The following is a 20,088-nucleotide window of genomic DNA, read 5'->3' as shown; positions in this document are numbered from 1 at the left end:
CACAGACAGATCTGGATGTTCCTTCAGTTTTAGACAGTAAAACTCTTGCCAGTTGGATTTGTGTTTTATTTGATCCCAACTTGCTCTGACATCATGCAGACGTGGGCAACAACAACTTGATGAGATCAAGTCGGCTGCAGTTGTTGCAGCTGCAGCTGTTCTCCACTGACTGCAAGGATCAGGGCATGATGGGAGACGCCTGGATGTCACCTGATCAAAGAGCTGATTGGTTCAGGTGTTTGATCAACAACATGACGTTTTATCTTCATTTTGGATTTCAGTTGTCTGATCTTCTACTAAGAATTAAAATGTGTTGATGACCAATTTTATCAGCCGAAGAGACAGAAAACATTCAATAACCAAAAATTACAGACAGACACAATATGAAGATTACATCTTTATTTGATTATTGATGTGAAGCCCCAGCAGTCTGAATATTTGACAGATAAATGATATAATGTCTATTTCTGCTTTTTATTTCCTCTTGCATTTTGAGTAGGTCTGATTTGTGTTTTACTTTGTTTGTTTGTGCATCATAAAATACTATTTTGTATACAACATTTAAAATTTTGATATGTACACAGAGACATTCACATGTAGGTAACAAACACACTTTTACATGCATATGCTCAACTATTCATTCATTTAAAGTAAATAAACAAAAAAGAAATAAACTTAAAATGAAAATCTGTGCAGGAGAGATAAGAAGATAAAAGCTTATACAAAGATCTCTCCCAAAAACTAAATTACATAGAAAAAAAAAAATAATTTCATTTTATTAGAATTTTTTTATTTCATCAATGAGATGTGAATGAGTTTGATTAGTGTGACATCAGCTGATTACAGTCGGCATGTTGACCAGCAGGTAGTGATCCGCTTGCTGCAACAGTTACATTTCTATGTAAAATAATTTAATAGTCTAATATTGGAGATTACAGAATAAATGTTGTTTTGATTATTGATTATAGGTCATTTTAACAGGTTATATTCTATCATACAGATCAGCATTAAAACAATGTTAGTGATTGATCAGCTGAGCTTGAGTAGATTGATCTGATAACATTTTATTAAATCAGGATCAGATCTAACAGGATGTAAATATTTCTGTGACTTCCTGTAGATTCTTTGAAAGCTGCTGGAAACTGTCTGACTTGACTGCAGCTTTTTGTCACTTCCTGCTGATGCTGCCGCCTGATCCCTCCACTTTACAAGAAAGGAGCAGTTCATCTGAAACAAGCCTACTGATCAGCTTTCCAATAAGGAGGCGTGTCGGTCGGTAAAAGACGTGAAGGCTCTTGTGTATCTTCACTCATGGCTCCTCAGAGCAGGAATAAGAGCTTTGGGACGACCTGCAAGATGGCGGAGCAGAACGACTTCCAGTTCAAGTGAGGATCGAGGAACCTCAGGTTTCTGTAATCCTCTACTGTGATACAGAAACCAGGTTTCTGGTTTACATGACAGGACAGAAATCAGCTGAGTGCAGAGAGTCGACTGTAAACTGGTTACTGAAGTGCAGCTGAACACACTGATGAAGAGTTTTGATCTGATGAAGCTGAGAGCAGAAAAGAGGCTGAACTATAAGAGTGATTGATGTGAGAATCCATAACAAGAAAACCAACAGCTGGTGTCACTATAAGATAAACTCTGGCTTTACTTTCACTGAAGTGGATCAACAAATGATAATTAAACATTAAACTAAATGAACAGTTATATATCACAGAGGAGGCGGTTTCCCAGAATCACACAACTTAAAATTAAAATAAGATTAAAAAAGAGAAATATTACAATTATCAACATCACACTTAATAGGATTAAAATGAAATAATGTTTGTGATGTTTAAACATTTATATGAACAGTGTAGAGCTTGTTGTCTACACAGCTGTCTGATGTTGTTCATCTACATCACTGCATCTTCAGCTGCTTTACCAACTTTTACTTTACATGTATCGCATTGCTGCTCTGGTTCTTTCATCCTCTTGTTGTTTCATCTCCTCCAGCTTCTGGACCTTCTCTGTGTTTCCGATCTCCTTCATCTTCTCAATCAGGAAGTCCAGGTGGACATGAGTAGACAGTGAGTTAACATTCAGGGCGATCCACTCTAGTTGTTCCACATGGTGGTAGACCTCTGTAAGCAGCTGAATCTTCTCTGATTCCAGGTTTTTTTTCTCTGTTTGAAGATTTTCCAGAAGGCTCTTCTTCTGTTCACGAGCTACCTTATTCTCTTCATACTTCTGTTTCACATCTTGTAGGGTCTTCTTAACTTTCCTGATCTTCTTCACATATCTCCAGTTTTCTTTCACATGATCTGATGCAGGACACTTCCCTGTACAAACAGTACAGTCAGCTTTTGTTATTTTCTCATAGAGACTGCTAAACCAGCCCACTCTTGATAGAGGATAGTGACAGGTCACTTCACAGACGGTGCAGCAGACAGCTTCTTCACCCCTCATAGGCTCTTTGTCTTTGTAGACCTCATCAACTTCTACAGTGAACTCTTTATTCTTCTTCATCTCTTGTTTATGTTTCTTTAGAGCTTCTTGAGTCTGTTGGATCTTGTTCTGTTTTAGTTCAATCAGCTGGATTCTGTCTTGCAGGTTTTGGATGCAGGCTGTTATTCTGATGCGTGCGTTCAACACTTCAACAGTTGTTATCAGCTGTTGAGGTTTAGATTTTTCCAGGAAGTCTTTGAATTCTTCCATTCCTCTCTCTGTTACCCTCCATGCAGGTTCTAAAGCAAACTTTGTTTCTTCTGTTCTCTGTGTGGTCTGACGGTTATTAAACAGGAAGTGAACGGGCTGATTCTTCTCATTTTTGGCACATTTAATGTTTGCATCTTCAAGAGCTTTCAGAGCATTTTCAGGTGTTATTCCATCTGAGTGTGTGATGAGAGCGACGATGTTCTTCTCAATGTCTTTTCCAAACAGAGACGTCACTGAATCAAAGATGTACTTCAGTCGGTCACTCAGTCGATTCACACTCGCCTTCAGCACCAGACCCACTGCATCAATTTCATGAACTCCATCTTCTGAACGGAACAAGTCAAATAATCTTTGTCTGATGATGACATCATGTTCAATCCCTCTGGTGTCTCCGTATCCAGGAGTATCGATGATGGTCAGAGAGAAGGGCAGAGTTTTACCTTCATAACCAAAGATCTGGTACACGATCACATCTGGTGTCTGACTCTCTGACTTATCTTTCATCACATCTGGTGTCTGACTCTCTGACTTATCTTTCATCGCATCTGTTGTCTGACTCTCTGACTTATCTTTCATCACATCTGGTGTCTGACTCTCTGACTTATCTTTCACCGCATCTGGTGTCTGACTCTCAGACTTATCTTTCACCGCATCTGGTGTCTGACTCTCTGACTTATCTTTCACCACATCTGGTGTCTGACTGTCAGACTTATCTTTCATCACATCTGGTGTCTGACTCTCTGACTTATCTTTCACCGCATCTGGTGTCTGACTCTCTGACTTATCTTTCACCACATCTGTTGTCTGACTGTCAGACTTATCTTTCATCACATCTGGTGTCTGACTCTCTGACTTATCTTTCACCGCATCTGGTGTCTGACTCTCTGACTTATCTTTCACCGCATCTGGTGTCTGACTCTCTGACTTATCTTTCATCACATCTGTTGTCTGACTGTCAGACTTATCTTTCATCACATCTGGTGTCTGACTCTCTGACTTATCTTTCACCGCATCTGGTGTCTGACTCTCTGACTTATCTTTCACCACATCTGTTGTCTGACTGTCAGACTTATCTTTCATCACATCTGGTGTCTGACTCTCTGACTTATCTTTCACCGCATCTGGTGTCTGACTCTCTGACTTATCTTTCACCGCATCTGGTGTCTGACTCTCTGACTTATCTTTCACCGCATCTGGTGTCTGACTCTCTGACTTATCTTTCATCACATCTGTTGTCTGACTGTCAGACTTATCTTTCATCACATCTGGTGTCTGACTCTCTGACTTATCTTTCACCACATCTGTTGTCTGACTGTCAGACTTATCTTTCATCACATCTGGTGTCTGACTCTCTGACTTATCTTTCACCGCATCTGGTGTCTGACTCTCTGACTTATCTTTCACCGCATCTGGTGTCTGACTCTCTGACTTATCTTTCACCACATCTGTTGTCTGACTGTCAGACTTATCTTTCACCGCATCTGGTGTCTGACTCTCTGACTTATCTTTCACCGCATCTGGTGTCTGACTCTCTGACTTATCTTTCACCGCATCTGGTGTCTGACTCTCTGACTTATCTTTCATCACATCTGGTGTCTGACTCTCTGACTTATCTTTCATCACATCTGATGTCTGACTCTCTGACTTATCTTTCATCACATCTGGTGTCTGACTCTCTGACTTATCTTTCATCACATCTGATGTCTGACTCTCTGACTTATCTTTCACCGCATCTGGTGTCTGACTCTCTGACTTATCTTTCACCGCATCTGGTGTCTGACTCTCTGACTTATCTTTCACCGCATCTGGTGTCTGACTCTCTGACTTATCTTTCACCGCATCTGGTGTCTGACTCTCTGACTTATCTTTCATCACATCTGGTGTCTGACTCTCTGACTTATCTTTCACCGCATCTGGTGTCTGACTCTCTGACTTATCTTTCACCGCATCTGGTGTCTGACTCTCTGACTTATCTTTCACCGCATCTGGTGTCTGACTGTCAGACTTATCTTTCATCACATCTGTTGTCTGACTCTCTGACTTATCTTTCACCGCATCTGGTGTCTGACTCTCTGACTTATCTTTCATCACATCTGGTGTCTGACTCTCTGACTTATCTTTCATCACATCTGGTGTCTGACTCTCTGACTTATCTTTCATCACATCTGGTGTCTGACTCTCTGACTTATCTTTCATCACATCTGGTGTCTGACTCTCTGACTTATCTTTCATCACATCTGGTGTCTGACTGTCAGACTTATCTTTCACCGCATCTGTTGTCTGACTCTCTGACTTATCTTTCACCGCATCTGGTGTCTGACTCTCTGACTTATCTTTCACCGCATCTGTTGTCTGACTGTCAGACTTATCTTTCACCGCATCTGTTGTCTGACTGTCAGACTTATCTTTCATCGCATCTGTTGTCTGACTCTCTGACTTATCTTTCACCGCATCTGTTGTCTGACTGTCTGACTTATCTTTCACCGCATCTGTTGTCTGACTCTCTGACTTATCTTTCACCGCATCTGTTGTCTGACTCTCTGACTTATCTTTCATCGCATCTGTTGTCTGACTCTCTGACTTATCTTTCATCGCATCTGGTGTCTGACTCTCTGACTTATCTTTCATCGCATCTGGTGTCTGACTCTCTGACTTATCTTTCACCACATCTGGTGTCTGACTCTCTGACTTATCTTTCATCACATCTGGTGTCTGACTCTCTGACTTATCTTTCATCACATCTGGTGTCTGACTCTCTGACTTATCTTTCATCACATCTGGTGTCTGACTCTCAGACTTATCTTTCATCACATCTGGTGTCTGACTCTCTGACTTATCTTTCATCACATCTGGTGTCTGACTCTCTGACTTATCTTTCATCGCATCTGGTGTCTGACTCTCTGACTTATCTTTCACCACATCTGGTGTCTGACTGTCAGACTTATCTTTCACCGCATCTGGTGTCTGACTGTCAGACTTATCTTTCACCGCATCTGGTGTCTGACTGTCAGACTTATCTTTCACCGCATCTGGTGTCTGACTGTCAGACTTATCTTTCATCGCATCTGGTGTCTGACTCTCAGACTTATCTTTCACCGCATCTGGTGTCTGACTCTCTGACTTATCTTTCACCACATCTGTTGTCTGACTGTCAGACTTATCTTTCATCGCATCTGGTGTCTGACTGTCAGACTTATCTTTCACCGCATCTGGTGTCTGACTCTCTGACTTATCTTTCATCGCATCTGGTGTCTGACTCTCTGACTTATCTTTCACCGCATCTGGTGTCTGACTCTCTGACTTATCTTTCATCACATCTGTTGTCTGACTCTCTGACTTATCTTTCACCGCATCTGTTGTCTGACTCTCTGACTTATCTTTCACCGCATCTGGTGTCTGACTCTCTGACTTATCTTTCATCACATCTGTTGTCTGACTGTCTGACTTATCTTTCATCACATCTGTTGTCTGACTGTCAGACTTATCTTTCATCGCATCTGGTGTCTGACTGTCAGACTTATCTTTCACCGCATCTGGTGTCTGACTCTCTGACTTATCTTTCATCGCATCTGGTGTCTGACTCTCTGACTTATCTTTCACCGCATCTGGTGTCTGACTCTCTGACTTATCTTTCATCACATCTGGTGTCTGACTCTCTGACTTATCTTTCACCGCATCTGTTGTCTGACTCTCTGACTTATCTTTCACCGCATCTGGTGTCTGACTCTCTGACTTATCTTTCATCGCATCTGGTGTCTGACTCTCTGACTTATCTTTCATCACATCTGTTGTCTGACTGTCTGACTTATCTTTCACCGCATCTGTTGTCTGACTCTCTGACTTATCTTTCACCGCATCTGGTGTCTGACTCTCTGACTTATCTTTCATCACATCTGGTGTCTGACTCTCTGACTTATCTTTCATCACATCTGGTGTCTGACTCTCTGACTTATCTTTCACCGCATCTGGTGTCTGACTCTCTGACTTATCTTTCATCACATCTGGTGTCTGACTCTCTGACTTATCTTTCACCGCATCTGGTGTCTGACTCTCTGACTTATCTTTCACCACATCTGGTGTCTGACTCTCTGACTTATCTTTCACCGCATCTGGTGTCTGACTCTCTGACTTATCTTTCATCACATCTGGTGTCTGACTCTCTGACTTATCTTTCATCACATCTGGTGTCTGACTCTCTGACTTATCTTTCACCGCATCTGGTGTCTGACTCTCTGACTTATCTTTCACCGCATCTGGTGTCTGACTCTCAGAGTGACTTCTCTTCTCGTCTTCTACGATCTCAAACCAGATGTTGTCCTCAAACTTCACTCCCATGGTGTAGTTGACCAGAGCGTTGATCAGAGTAGATTTTCCCGTTCTTGTTTCACCTACAAGTAAGATGGTTTTGTTTTTCTTGTTCAGGTTTTTCTCACCAACAGTTTTTTTTGTCAGATTTCCAAACTTCTCCTCCTTTGGTCTCAGCTGGTAGACAGCAGGAGATCCTGAAGAGATCAGAGAACTTTTGGAGATGATTTCCTCATAAGTTGTGTTATAAGTCCTGTAGAAAAAGCAGAGATTCAATCAACATGTTCTTTTCTCATCAAACTGACAAATTAAACACATTTCTAATCATATACATGCCTACAGTAGTGGCTGGTTTCATAAATTAATAATAGTTCAGTGGAGTATAAATACTGCAGCTGTGACATCTGTAATTGTAGAATATGAATAAAATAAAGTTAAACCAAACATCCACATTTGGGGATTTTAGTCTAAATGTGAGCTCTGGTTTTGACTGTGAGGACAGAGACTCAGATTACAGTCAATTAACAGGATCTTCTTTTTCTGTGTAACATACCACTGCCTTCAGTTAGAACATTTAAAATACATATTCAAACCTCCAAACACCAAGTTCTGAGTTTCTTTAATGACTTTGTCAAGAAAAATTGAAATCTTTGCCTATTGTGCCAAAACATTTTCACTACATTATATACTTGATAAACAGAATTATTACTGATGCTTTTAGCTTTGTCAATCCCATCCTGCATACACAATTATAATAATAATAATTATAATAATTAAAACAACAACAACAACAACATAATAATAATAATAATAATAATAATAATAATAATAATAATAATAATAATAATAATAATAATAATTGCTGTATTCTGGTTATATGTTTGATCTGAATCATCAGGAATTCTGTGTACATCTCAGTCAGGGTCTTTCTTCCTCCCTCTCTGGGACGACTGGGATGTGGCACCTGATGTGGGAGATGACTGTGCTGTCTGGCTCCTAATCTCTGAATCTGAGGTTTGTCAGCAGCACATCCACTGAGGTGGACTCTGTAACAGCAGTCTGGATCTCATTGTTGTGGAAGTCCAGAGGAAGTCGACACTCATCCAGACCGTCAAAGATGAACACAACCTGGAACTCTCCAAACCTGCAGATTCCTGCTTCTTTGGTTTCAGTAAAGAAATGATGAGCAAGTTCCACCAAGCTGTACTTTTTCTCTTTCAGCACATTCAGCTCTCTGAAAGTGAATGGAAATGTGAACTATATGTCCTGGTTGGATTTGTGTTCAGCCCAGTCCAGAGTGAACTTCTGTGTTAAGACTGTTTTCCCAATGCCAGCCACTCCCTTTGTCATCACTGTTCTGATTGGTTCATCTCTTCCAGGTGAGGCTTTAAAGATGTCTTCTTGTCTGATTGTTGTTTCTGGTCTGTCTGGTTTCCTGGATGCTGTTTCAATCTGTCTGACCTCATGTTCATTATTGACCTCTGCAGTCCCTCCCTCTGTGATGTAGAGCTCTGTGTAGATCTGATTCAGAAGGGTTGGGTTTCCTGCTTTAGCAATCCCCTCAAACACACACTGGAACTTTTTTAATTATGTGACCAAATCGTGGCAAAACACGTTGGTATTAAAACAGACGGACAACAACTGATCAAACACAGATCAACTTTCCTGCTGCAACAATACATGATGACATGAGGAAATAAATGAGGTGGAAACAATGATTAAACTAACGAAGGAAATAAATTTGCAGCTTCTAGCTGCTGCCAGCAGCAGGATCAGAACCTTGGAGAGCTGATCAAGTCCTGATAACTGTGTTAATGATTCTTTACATGATTAATATTAATGATTTAATGTTTGAGAATACAGTGATCAGGTTTCCATACTTTCAACAATTAAAACTCTGCTGGTTTGACCTGTTACTCCATGACTGAACAAAACAATTTTAAAGAAACCAAAGCTGTAATTAAAAAAATAAACCTTTTCAAAAACCAAACGAAGATACATTCGCAATAAATTAATGAACATGATCTTAAACTGGTGGTCTGGGATTACTGGAGGGTTCAGGAGCAGCAGTGTGCTCATTATGGATTGTGCGCTTTCACTTTGTGCACCAGCAGATCTGTTTCCTCTGCAGAGAAGCTTCCTTCTCACTACTTGGCAAATGTGCCGTCATAACAGCAATCCACCAAGGTACAAGTGCACCTGGCTCTTAAAGGGAATGGGAGACGACACTCTGATTGGTTTATTGCATGTTACGCCCAAAACACACCCATGATTAATGAGGAGACTATGGACAACCACTTTGAACAATGCACCTGGCACAGCGAACATTTTTCCGCAATTAAAACAGCAAAAGTGGGTTTGGACACACCCTGAATGTACTTGCGCCATGTGCTTCAGACCGTGCACTTTAAATGGGTAAAATAGGGCCCCTCATCTTTAATCAGGACAGGGGTCACTGCAGGTCTTTTTCTCTCTAAAATCAATAATAAGCTCCGTAGTCTTACTTATATTTAAAATGAGGTGGTTTTCATCACACTATTTGACAAAACCATCCACATCCTGTTGGAGGTTATCAAACGAGAACAGTCATAAAACATTAAATCCACTTTAAATGCTGTTGTAAGGGATGTAAATAAACTGACTATAAAGTGTTTTACAATCATCTTTAAATGGAGAGGAAGCTCTAACAACACTGATGAATACACATGTTGAGAGTCTGTATGTCTGTATATTTTAATATGGATAACTTCTTTGTCAGAAATGCCTTTCTGTCAGGTTTAAGTTGATACCTTTCACTGTTAAAACGAATCGGTGGAGTCATTGACCAGTCACTCATCATGGACACATAGCTCGGGGTAGGAGAGTCTGGTCTCTGCTGATGGATCCTGAAACAACAAAAGACAAATGAAAGACAGTTTAAAACTGAAAAATGTTGAATTTTGACCAGAAAGTAACTTGTTGAAATCTAAGAACCAGACAGATCATCTGTAAGAGAACAATGGAGGAGAGGTGTTTTCTTATTCACTCAGATTCAAAGTGTTGTCAGTTTCAGTCTCATCTATCCCCCCTTGTAGATGGAAGAATTGTCCAGCTGATCTACACAAATAGGGGGCAACATTTCACATCTCTTCCTCTTCCTCCACAGAGATAAATTACAACATAACTCTGAGTAACAACTGATAGTTACACACATGCTCCTAGGATAGGTGTCAGTCATAAAATGTCAGAGAACTCACTGATGGTAAAACAACTTTTTCTACCAAACAGCATTATTTTTCATTAATTGCTGCCATTTTACAACACAGTAATCCAGTAGAGAACTAATTTATTGATATGATATTTCAATATCGATCCAGCTCACAATGATGTGCTACGATGCCAAATGTCTCATGGTGCAACTCAGTGCAGTTCATCAGATCAGCTGATATGACCAGCTGATGTCTCATCTGGCCAGTGTCTGCAGCAGCAGCTGGCTGCTCTGACAATGTAGGTGCAACTTTCCAAACAGGTGTTATTTGGATAAACTGACCACATATTACTACCATATTACCACACATACTTTAAACAATCCTGCAGCAAAAATCTCAACAGCATTCAGCCTTCACCATTACTGCCAGGGCTCAGGGCAGCTACTTCTTCTTCCTCTCATGTTGGTCAATATTTGGATCACATCATCTAGCCCCCCTTTTTTATCAGCCAAAATGTCCAGAAACTTCAGCATCTCAGAGTGTATCTCATCAACTCCTTGTTTTTAACTCCCCCTCAGTGACCTCCATCAGAGACATGGAGACATGTTCTCCTCGTGCTCCTTCTGTGAGCACAGAATCTGCAGTGCTTCTGGTCTCCTGATACTGTCTACTGCTTCAGCTTCCCCTCATCAGCAAATGTTCAAAAGCCTAAACAATACAGTGACATTATCTTGACTTACTCTCCAAGTGTTTTGGAAAGAGGAGGTGGATCCATGGTCCTATTGTTCTCTACGGACACACAGCTGGGATCAGGAGATTCTGGTCTCTGCTGTGCAGGATTTCAGGAACAACTTCATCTACTTCCAACGTCTGTGGAGAAGAAAACAGTCTGAAGTCAAAACTCAAGCATCACTTTGTTGTTGTTGATGGTGGTTTATGATATTATTTTCTAAAGTCTCTCTGTATCTCTCTTGTAAATAATCTATATATTTATATATTTGTTGTTGTAAATGATATTTTTTTTTATCATATTTCTATGTATTTATATTTTTGTATAGATGTGTGGGATTATGTGACAGTTTTTGTGATTATTTCAGACACTGATAATGTGTTTTATCTTGATTATGTATCAAGTCCTGCCATGAATTGTTCATATAATGACGTCAGCATGATGCAACTCATTTGGTGTCTATATAAACTTTACTCTTTGTCATGTTTGATAATTGCTTTTTACAGTCAAACACAATTTTTGGGAGCTAAGTTTGCTTTACTTTGAAGAATCCATATACAATCTAAATTCTATCAACAATTAGGAGACTAAATACTGCGACCAGTCAGGCAAACAATCATGTTATGTCAGAAAAAATAAAGAAACAGGGGTTGATGAGTGTCCTTTCTTTTTATGTCAGCAAGCACATGTTTAATGATCATGTTGCTGTCAATCACAGTCTGATGACTATGGCACATCTGGTTTTCTATATTTTACAACAAATATATATTTTTTAATATATTTGTTGTTGTAAATGTTAATATTTTTGATCATGAAGTTATTTAAGTTTGGGAAAGGTAATGAGTGCTGGTTAACAGTAAGTATTTATGATTAAACTTCACACTTGTTTTTTGCTTTTGTATATGTATCATTAAACATTAATTTTAAGTCAACTGACAAAGATTTCAGGCATTCAGCTTAAAGACCAACCCACATTGAGCCTGATCCTGTGGATAGTCTGTTGCAGGAATTAATAATAATAATAACAACAAATAGAAATAAAACATTAGACTGTTTTCAATAATAATTTCCTACCTGTTGTATGATGACAAGTCAGTTATTGACACTCCCTAAAAACTCCCTCTGATTGGTTAAAGGAGTCAGATAACCAACTTCAGACTGACTTCAGCACAGAGAAACACATCTGCAACAATATAAAACATGAAAACATAAAAGTTGTTGATGGATTATCATTAACATTGAAAAGCAACACATTCACACATTACTATATGTCACCATCATCTCTCCTGCTGTTGGAGCAGTTATTGATCCTGAACACAAACTGTTAACATCATCATAGGTTCATACTTCATTATGTAGAAACAGCTGAAACATTAGACAAGATGTTTCTGTCCTGTGTGAATCTACAGCTCAGTGTGGACTGATGATGAATGTGTGAGGAAAGTCTGTTACTGGGCTGCATCCTACCAGTGCTGAGGAGTCACCATGAAACCATCAAATACAAGGTATTAACAGTGTTGGGGACTAGTTGACTACATGTAGTACTACATGTAATTACTAGTTGAACTACAGTTTGCAGTAGTTGGGTGGTAGTTTAACTACCTTTCAATCTCAGTAGCTACTACTAACTACTTTGTCATTAAATGACAACAGTGACCAGTGAGCTGTGTCATTGTGTCATATTGTAACAACATCATGAGAATATTATGAATATGTAGTTTGTAATTAACTACATGACCCAATCACCTGTTATTTGATTAAAATCACCTGTTGTTTGTGACTGAGATGTCTGTGATCAAATATGATGAATTTCCTGAGACATTTATCATTTTCCTGATTCCACCTCAACAACTGCTCCCTCTCTTCTCCTTAAAACACATCCTCAGGCTGCCTTAGTGAGGACTGCCCTGATCCCTAAATCAAACACATCTACACTTTACTCATTGTTGGTTCAGCTGTGCCTCAATATAACAATATGAGATTACAGACTCAGATTGTGATCATTTCGCCTGATGTAGTTTGGATGTAGTTGAGCTACTTTTCATTGTGAAGTAGCTAGTAGTCTGTTAAACTACAGTTTTAAAGTAGTTTCACCATCACTGGTTATAAACTGTCACATGACATTTCAATATCAAACACAGCTGGCTTCATCAGAGACGCCGAAACCAGCAATTGACTTTAAACTTAAACACAATTTTAAAGTAAACTGTAGTTTTTACAGATCTCATATTTCCTCATCAGTCTCTGTGTCAAACTAAACCTGAAACACACTCAGCTCACACATCCTGCTGCTGCATGTTGTTCTGATCAGATCACAACAAAATGGCTTCCTGTAACTCCTCTCTGACACTCTGTCATTGATGTGGTGAACAAGTTATTCAAGTAGCCTCATTATATTTAAGAGATACTTTCACCATTTTAATTCTTATAACAGGATTATCAGAAGATTATGTATTTATATATCATGTATGGATGGTTTTGCATGTTAACAGTCTGTGATTTGTGTGTTTTTGCACAATTTTAACTTTTTTAACTTTAACCATTAAAATATCTCCAAAATGATTCCAACTCTGAACTGTAAAAGATGTTTCACAGAGGAGGTGTATTCATGTCTTTTAACTGTATTTTACTGAAGTATTTTTAAAAAGTGAACAGACTTTATGAAACACACGACCAACTTCAGACTGACTTCAGCACAGATGGAACATGAACAGATCAGAGTTTTTGAAGAAGACGACGCAGAAAATCCTCCGAGTCACAAGTTACAGGACACGACTTTAACTAGGAAATAACCACAAACAGTCAGAGAAGGGAGACCAGGAGGTTTCATTATTAAAATAAATTCAGCATGAAACGGGACTGTTTATGTAGGAAAGATTTTCTTTTTTAATATGTTCAGATACATGTTGTTCACCAGACATCTATGTATCTAATATTACATTTGTAAATGTAAAGGATAATCTAATCTAATCAGGAAAACTGACTAAAAGTAGATTTAAGACCACGGCAACTAAGACAATGATGCTTCAATGCATACCCAGAGCTAAGCAAGAAGAATTTACCAATGAAATGAACAGCTTGAACTGGGATGATGTTCTGTCCTCTGATGATCTGGACTATGGCTGTGATACTTTTACTCACACAATCAACTCTGTGAGGGAAAGATTTAATGTGAGGATACAGATAAAATCTAAAAAATAAAAACAATTTACTGTTTAATGGTTTAATGAACATTTGTGGAAACTAATGAAATCTAGAGATGCTGCACTAAGGAAGGCAGTTAAAACTAGAAGAGACACTGACATGCTGATTTATAAAGGATTCAGTTTTTTTTTGTTTGTTAAATCACACAAAGATATTTTAACTCCCCCTATTGCTCATTTAATTAACTTGTCTTTTAAACACAGTTCCTTTCCTGATGACTGGAAATGTGCTGTTGTCACGCCTATTTTTAAATCTGGAGACCGCCTTGAGGCCAGTAACTACAGACCAATAAGTAAACTGCCAGTACTCTCAAAGGTTGCTGAGAAAGTTGTCATTAAACAACTGACAACATTTCTTAATACAAGCAATTTTGGTCTACATCGTATGCAGTTTGGCTTTAGAGCAAATCATTCCACTGAAACTGCTACCTTGCACTTAATAGAGCAAATTAAATCAAGACTTGACAAAGGAGGAGTAGTTGCTGCTGTATTTTTAGATCTGTGTAAAGCGTTCGACACAGTCAATCATGATGTTTTAATATCGAAACTCTCTAAATTTAACTTCTCATCTAGAGCACTGGCATGGATGTCTTCATATTTATCTAATAGGAGACAATGTGTTAAAGTTGGTGACACACTGTCCAGTAACATGAAGTGCACAATGGGTGTTCCACAAGGGTCAGTGTTAGGTCCTCTATTATTTAGCCTATATATTAATGATCCCCCTCAACAGTGTCATGATGCAGAACTACAAATGTATGCAGATGACACCGTTGTGTACACACATGCAAAAACAGCTGAGTTAGCTGCTGCTAAGCTAACGATTGCATTGGAAAGGATCACACACTGGCTTGATCAATCATGTCTGAGTCTAAATGTAAACAAGACAAAGGCTATGTTTTTCTCTAAGACTATGGTACAACCTCCTAACGCTGATATTCTCATCAAAGGTGAAAAAACTGACATAGTCACTGATTTTAAATATCTTGGTGTGACACTGGATCCAAATTTGAACTTTAAGAAACATGTTAAAAAAACGGTTAAAACCATAAAGTACAACTTAGCAAATTTCAGACATATTAGAAACTGTCTCTGTTTGGATGCAGCCAAGATATTTATGCAGCTATGATTCTTTCCCAGATGTCTTATTGATCGCATGTTGGGGGCAGGCTGGAGAAACAACCATAAAACCTCTTGAGTCCTTTTACAAACAAACTCTAAAAACTCTGGACAAAAAGCCAACGCATTTCCATCACTGTAGGGTTCTGGAGAAATACAATTTACTGAGCTTTGAGAATTTTAGATTGTTTTCACATTTGTGCCTAGTTTATAAAATTTTAAATGGTTTGTCCTTCTCCACTATGTGACTTTGTGTTCACTTGCTCAGTAAGTTCTATTAGATCCTCCAGAATATCCTCTATACATGATTGAACCATTTCATCACACTGCATTTGGACAGTCAGCTTTCTCTGTGAAAACCACAACTCAGTGGAACGTTTACCTGATGATATGAAGAACTGCAGTTCAATCAATACATTCAAGGCCAAATTAAAAAATCTACTAAAGACCAATCAGCTGTGTGACCACTGAGTCTAAACTCCATCTATGGTCTTCTCATTAACACAGGTAGTCTTGCTTTTAATTTGACAAGTTTAGATTATTCATTTCTAATTGACATTCTAGGTGTATGTGATGTGCTGTGGTGTGTAGCTTTGTATTCTGTATTTTGTATGGTGTGTTCTGTGTGTTTTTAGCTTTGTACTGTTTGTTGTTGATTGAGATGTAAATCAGCTTTGAGCTGACTCCAGTGCACTGCATATTTTATGTTAAAAACTGTACACTGTCCCAATCAATAAATACGATCAATCAGTCAATCAATTACAGAACTTTATTTGAAGCTTCAACTTGCAGCAGCTTCAGTAGAGCTTCCTCTGGAGCCTCCTTCTCCGAGTATTTCTTCAGCTCAAACATGTCCACATCTTTTTCTGATAACAGTAAGATGGAGACCAGAGCTGACCATTGAGCAGGAGACAGTTTATATGTCAGTTTATTTTTCCTGATCTCAGATACAGTTGGATCTCCTCCACTAGAGAACAATCACTCGGTCCATTGGGACAGTAAAACAAATTGATGCGTCTGTCTGGAGATGGATTCTCCCTGATCTTCTTCTTCACATAATTTACTGTTAGCTGACTTCTATAAGTCTGGTTGGTCTGCAGGGAAAGGCCCAGGAGGAAGCGAAATGTTGGTATTGATGGGTGAGAGGACCACATACAGAGTTGCCAGAAACTCCACTATGCTCTGATGGACAAAGCTAAATACCTTGTTCCTGTCCTTCTCCATATGATGCTCCTCTTCAAAGATCTGTGAGAACACTCGGGAACACACAGACTTCATTGGACTTACTGCTGCCGTCTTTTAGGTCTTCCTCACAGAGGGTCAGGCTGCCTTTTTCCAGCTGTTTAAAAGCCAGTTTTGTAAGTGTCTTAATGTACTGAATGCTTCTTACTCTGCCATACTTATCTTTCATGTGTTTGATATGAATCATCAGGAATTCTGTGTACATCCCAGTCAGGGTCTTGGGCAGCTCTCTTCCCTCTCTGCTTTTCAACACATCCTCCAGAACTGTAGCAGTGATCCAGCAGAAGACTGGCATGTGGCACATGATGTGGAGGCTTCCTGATGTCTTGATGTGGGAGATGATTCTGCTGGCCTGCTCCTCATCTCTGAATCTCTTCCTGAAGTACTTCTCCTTCTGTGGGTCAGTGAACCCTCTGACCTCTGTCACCATGTCAACACAATGAGGAGGGATCTGATTGGCTGCTGCAGGTCGTGTGGTTATCCAGAGGCGAGCAGAGGGAAGCAGGGTGCCCTTGATGAGGTTTGTCAGCAGCACATCCACTGAGGTGGACTTTGTCACATCAACGGGCAACTTTTCATTGGCACTGAAGTCTAGTTGAAGCAGCTCTCATCCAGTCAATCCAACACAAATAAAAGTTTATATTCACTCTTGTCAAAGTTTGTGTTTCCTGATGTCTGTAATGTTGTGAAGAACGTCCTGTTCCATGTACCTGGTTTCATGGATACATGTGTGAATAAGTTCTGCAAAACTTGCTTCTTTCCTTTGTGAATTCAGCCTGCTAAACGTAAACGGGAATATAAGGTGCACATCTTGATTGGTTCTTTTTTCAGCCCAGTATTTGTATATGTATCTGTATTTGTTGAGGCAGAAAAATTATTTGTATTTGTATTCGAATAAAAGTGGAAAGAGGCTTAAAAATCCTATTTTTTTAATTAGGCTTTTAATTTTAGAAAATTAAAGTGTTACAATAAGTGTACATGAATAAACTACCTTATGAAGGAGGTCCCCACACCGGGTCTCGAATTGGAGTCTCCCAGATCATAGACGACTGTGCTGATTACTGAGCTAAAACTTTACTCACTGCCTCATTCCAGGCAGACCTCTACCTATTTATACACCCATAACACAGAGACAGCACACCATGTAATGTGTAAGGATGAACGTCAAAGGTGACTCTTGCTTTGCACTTTTCATTTTTTGCCTATTTATTACAGCCTAACTTTGTGGTAAGGAGAAGGGGAACAACAGGTTATGGAGAGTCCCTTGGGAGCACTTTGCTTGTGTCAGTAGCTCAGCTTTATCTCTGGGGAACACCCCCAACTCCAGGAGTGATACGAACCGACCGAATGTAACCAACCTGCACATTGGTAAAAACAGACCCAAAAACAAATAATTTTTAAAACATTTGTATGAAACAAATATTCATAAAAAAACACAATTTGTGTTTTGTTGAATAACATATTTGTATTCAGGCACACCCCTACTGTGTAGATATCATCCAGAATCTTTGCATCCTTCTTTGTCGTCCACCCTTCTTTTATGTACATAAACCTGTTCTGGAGGTTAAGATGGAGCTTTGTTTGTAACCATGTGATGGCTCATAGAAGCTGGTTTATCTGTGTAGAATAATATAAAATAGCCAGAACAGTGTAAAGTGTAAAGCCTTTCTACTGAGTAGCCTTGAAGAGATTATTTTAAATAGATAAATAAATAACTGGATCTCAGGCTAATGCTCCTTTTAAACAGGTTGACAGGACATTATCTCTGTAGTCATCAGCTTTTTCAGTCATGAAATCTGCAACATTCCTGGGATTGTCAGTTCTTTAAAAGGTTATGTAGCATTGGGAAAAGGTCCAACCTGCCTGCTGTAGAAAGACAGGCTCTAGGGATGTGTCATTTTAGGACAAAGCAACACAGGAAATTAGATGTACTGTATGATATTTAAGAGTCTTCTGTGGTTGGTGGACTTTTTTCACTGACAAAAAAATCTTCCAAAATGGTCATGCTTTTGCTTGACTCAAATTACAAAGAAATATCAAAGCCTACTTCGCTGTTTTCATTTAAGTTCATCTTTACTTCTGGAGAGAAGTACAGATCAATACAATACAGGTATGCTGTCAATGAGGAAATTATAGCAGAACTGAGTATGTGGGTTGTGCCCATGAGAAATTTGCCAAATCTTCTCTGCTAATGCCAAACAGCTTACTTTGCTGTTGCTATTGACTCTTGTTTTAAGCTTCTGGTACCCCCAGGTGCTGCCGATCAGACACCTGATTGGCAGCACCTGTGAGCATGGGCCCTGCTACGGTGGTCAATAGGTGTCTGCTCCAAGAATTGGCATACCACGTTTGACTGATCTGGATAGGACCTGTGCGATAGGGCAACTTCAAATCGGTGTTCCGCAAAACCAAGTTGCGGCATTATTTGGAGTGAGCCCTAGTACCATCTCCAAAGTCTTCAAGTTCCATATAACGGGGGATGTCAGAGACAGGCCGTGAAGTGGGCGTCCCAAGAAGACGACAACCCAAGAAGACCGTTTCCTCACCCTGTCAGCACTTAGGTACCATAAGCTGTCTTCTACAGATTTGTAGTCAAGGTTTGCAGGATGATATGGCCGATGGCTCTCTGCCCAGACAATCCAGAACAGACTGCACGCAGCCAATCTCCGGTCTCATATGGCTGCCAGGAGGCCTGCCATGACTGCCCTTCACTGTCAGGCCCGTTTGCGCTGGTGTCGGCAACACGTGCACTGGAACCTGAACATGTGGAGGAACGTTATGTTCAGCATTGAGTCCAGATTCTGCCTATGGCAGTTGGATCATAGGGTCAAAGTGTGGAGAAGATGCAGAGAATGCTATGCTGATGGCTGCACCGATAGAGTAACGTCTTTTGGCGGAGGCAGTGTGATGGTGTGGGGCGGCATCTCCCTAACTGGAAAAATGAGGCTTGTCATCATTGGAGGCAATCTCAATGCAGAGAGATATCGAGATGAGATTCTGCAACCAGTGGCAATCCCATATCTCCACAGTCTGGGACCGAACTCTGTGCTCCAAGATGACAACGCTTGCCCCCACAGAGCGGGGTTTATCAGAGACTACCTCCAGAATTTGGGAGTGGAGAGGATGGAACGCCCTGCCAGCAGTCCTGACCTCAACCCCATTGAATACTTGTGGGATCAGCTTGGGTGTGCTGTTCATGCCAGAGTGACCAACACAACCACGTTGGCTGACTTGTGACAAATGCTGGTTGAAGAATGGGATGCCATCCCACAGCAGAGTGTGACCAGACTGGTGACCAGCAAGAAGAGGAGGTGCCAGGCTGTTGTGGCTGTGTATGGTTCTTCCGCACGCTACTGAGGCATCTGTTTGTTAAATGAATAAACTGTTAATTTGCCAATATGTCTTGTTTCTTCAAACTTCAATCATCCAATCCACCAAACACCAAACAAGAGTCAATGGCAGAATAAGCTGTTTGGCATTGGCAGAGAAGATTTGGCAAATTTTTCATGGGCGCAACCCACATACTCAGCTCTGTTGCTCATCCCACAAATGCATGTTCCTTACAAATGTGGCACCATTTAAAAGGGAAATAAACAAGCTT

General features: G+C 39.9%; 2 protein-coding genes across 2 annotated transcripts in view; both read right to left on the bottom strand.

Annotated features, from left to right (window-relative positions):
- The window catches only part of LOC121886177 (NLR family CARD domain-containing protein 3-like), a 101,427-nt gene that overhangs the window by 74,140 nt on the left and 7,199 nt on the right, over nucleotides 1-20,088 (bottom strand). Inside the window, exon 2 of the mRNA XM_042396107.1 lies at nucleotides 11,998-12,106. The gene's annotated coding sequence lies outside the window, so the exon portion shown is untranslated. The remainder of the gene's footprint in view (nucleotides 1-11,997; nucleotides 12,107-20,088) is intronic.
- LOC121886173 lies at nucleotides 1,939-19,411 on the bottom strand. Its single transcript, XM_042396101.1, has 6 exons — nucleotides 19,361-19,411; nucleotides 19,124-19,244; nucleotides 16,009-16,138; nucleotides 9,795-9,890; nucleotides 6,949-7,258; nucleotides 1,939-3,192 (listed from the first exon to the last, which is right to left on the bottom strand). The coding sequence occupies exons 1-6, from the start codon at nucleotides 19,409-19,411 to the stop codon at nucleotides 1,939-1,941; spliced, it is 1,962 nt and encodes a 653-aa protein (XP_042252035.1).

Source organism: Thunnus maccoyii, chromosome 19 (assembly GCF_910596095.1).
Source record: "Thunnus maccoyii chromosome 19, fThuMac1.1, whole genome shotgun sequence".
Classification (NCBI taxonomy): Eukaryota; Metazoa; Chordata; class Actinopteri; order Scombriformes; family Scombridae; genus Thunnus; species Thunnus maccoyii.
The sequence above is the reverse complement of the archived record's forward strand: the minus strand, read 5'-3'. Positions and strand labels throughout refer to the sequence as shown.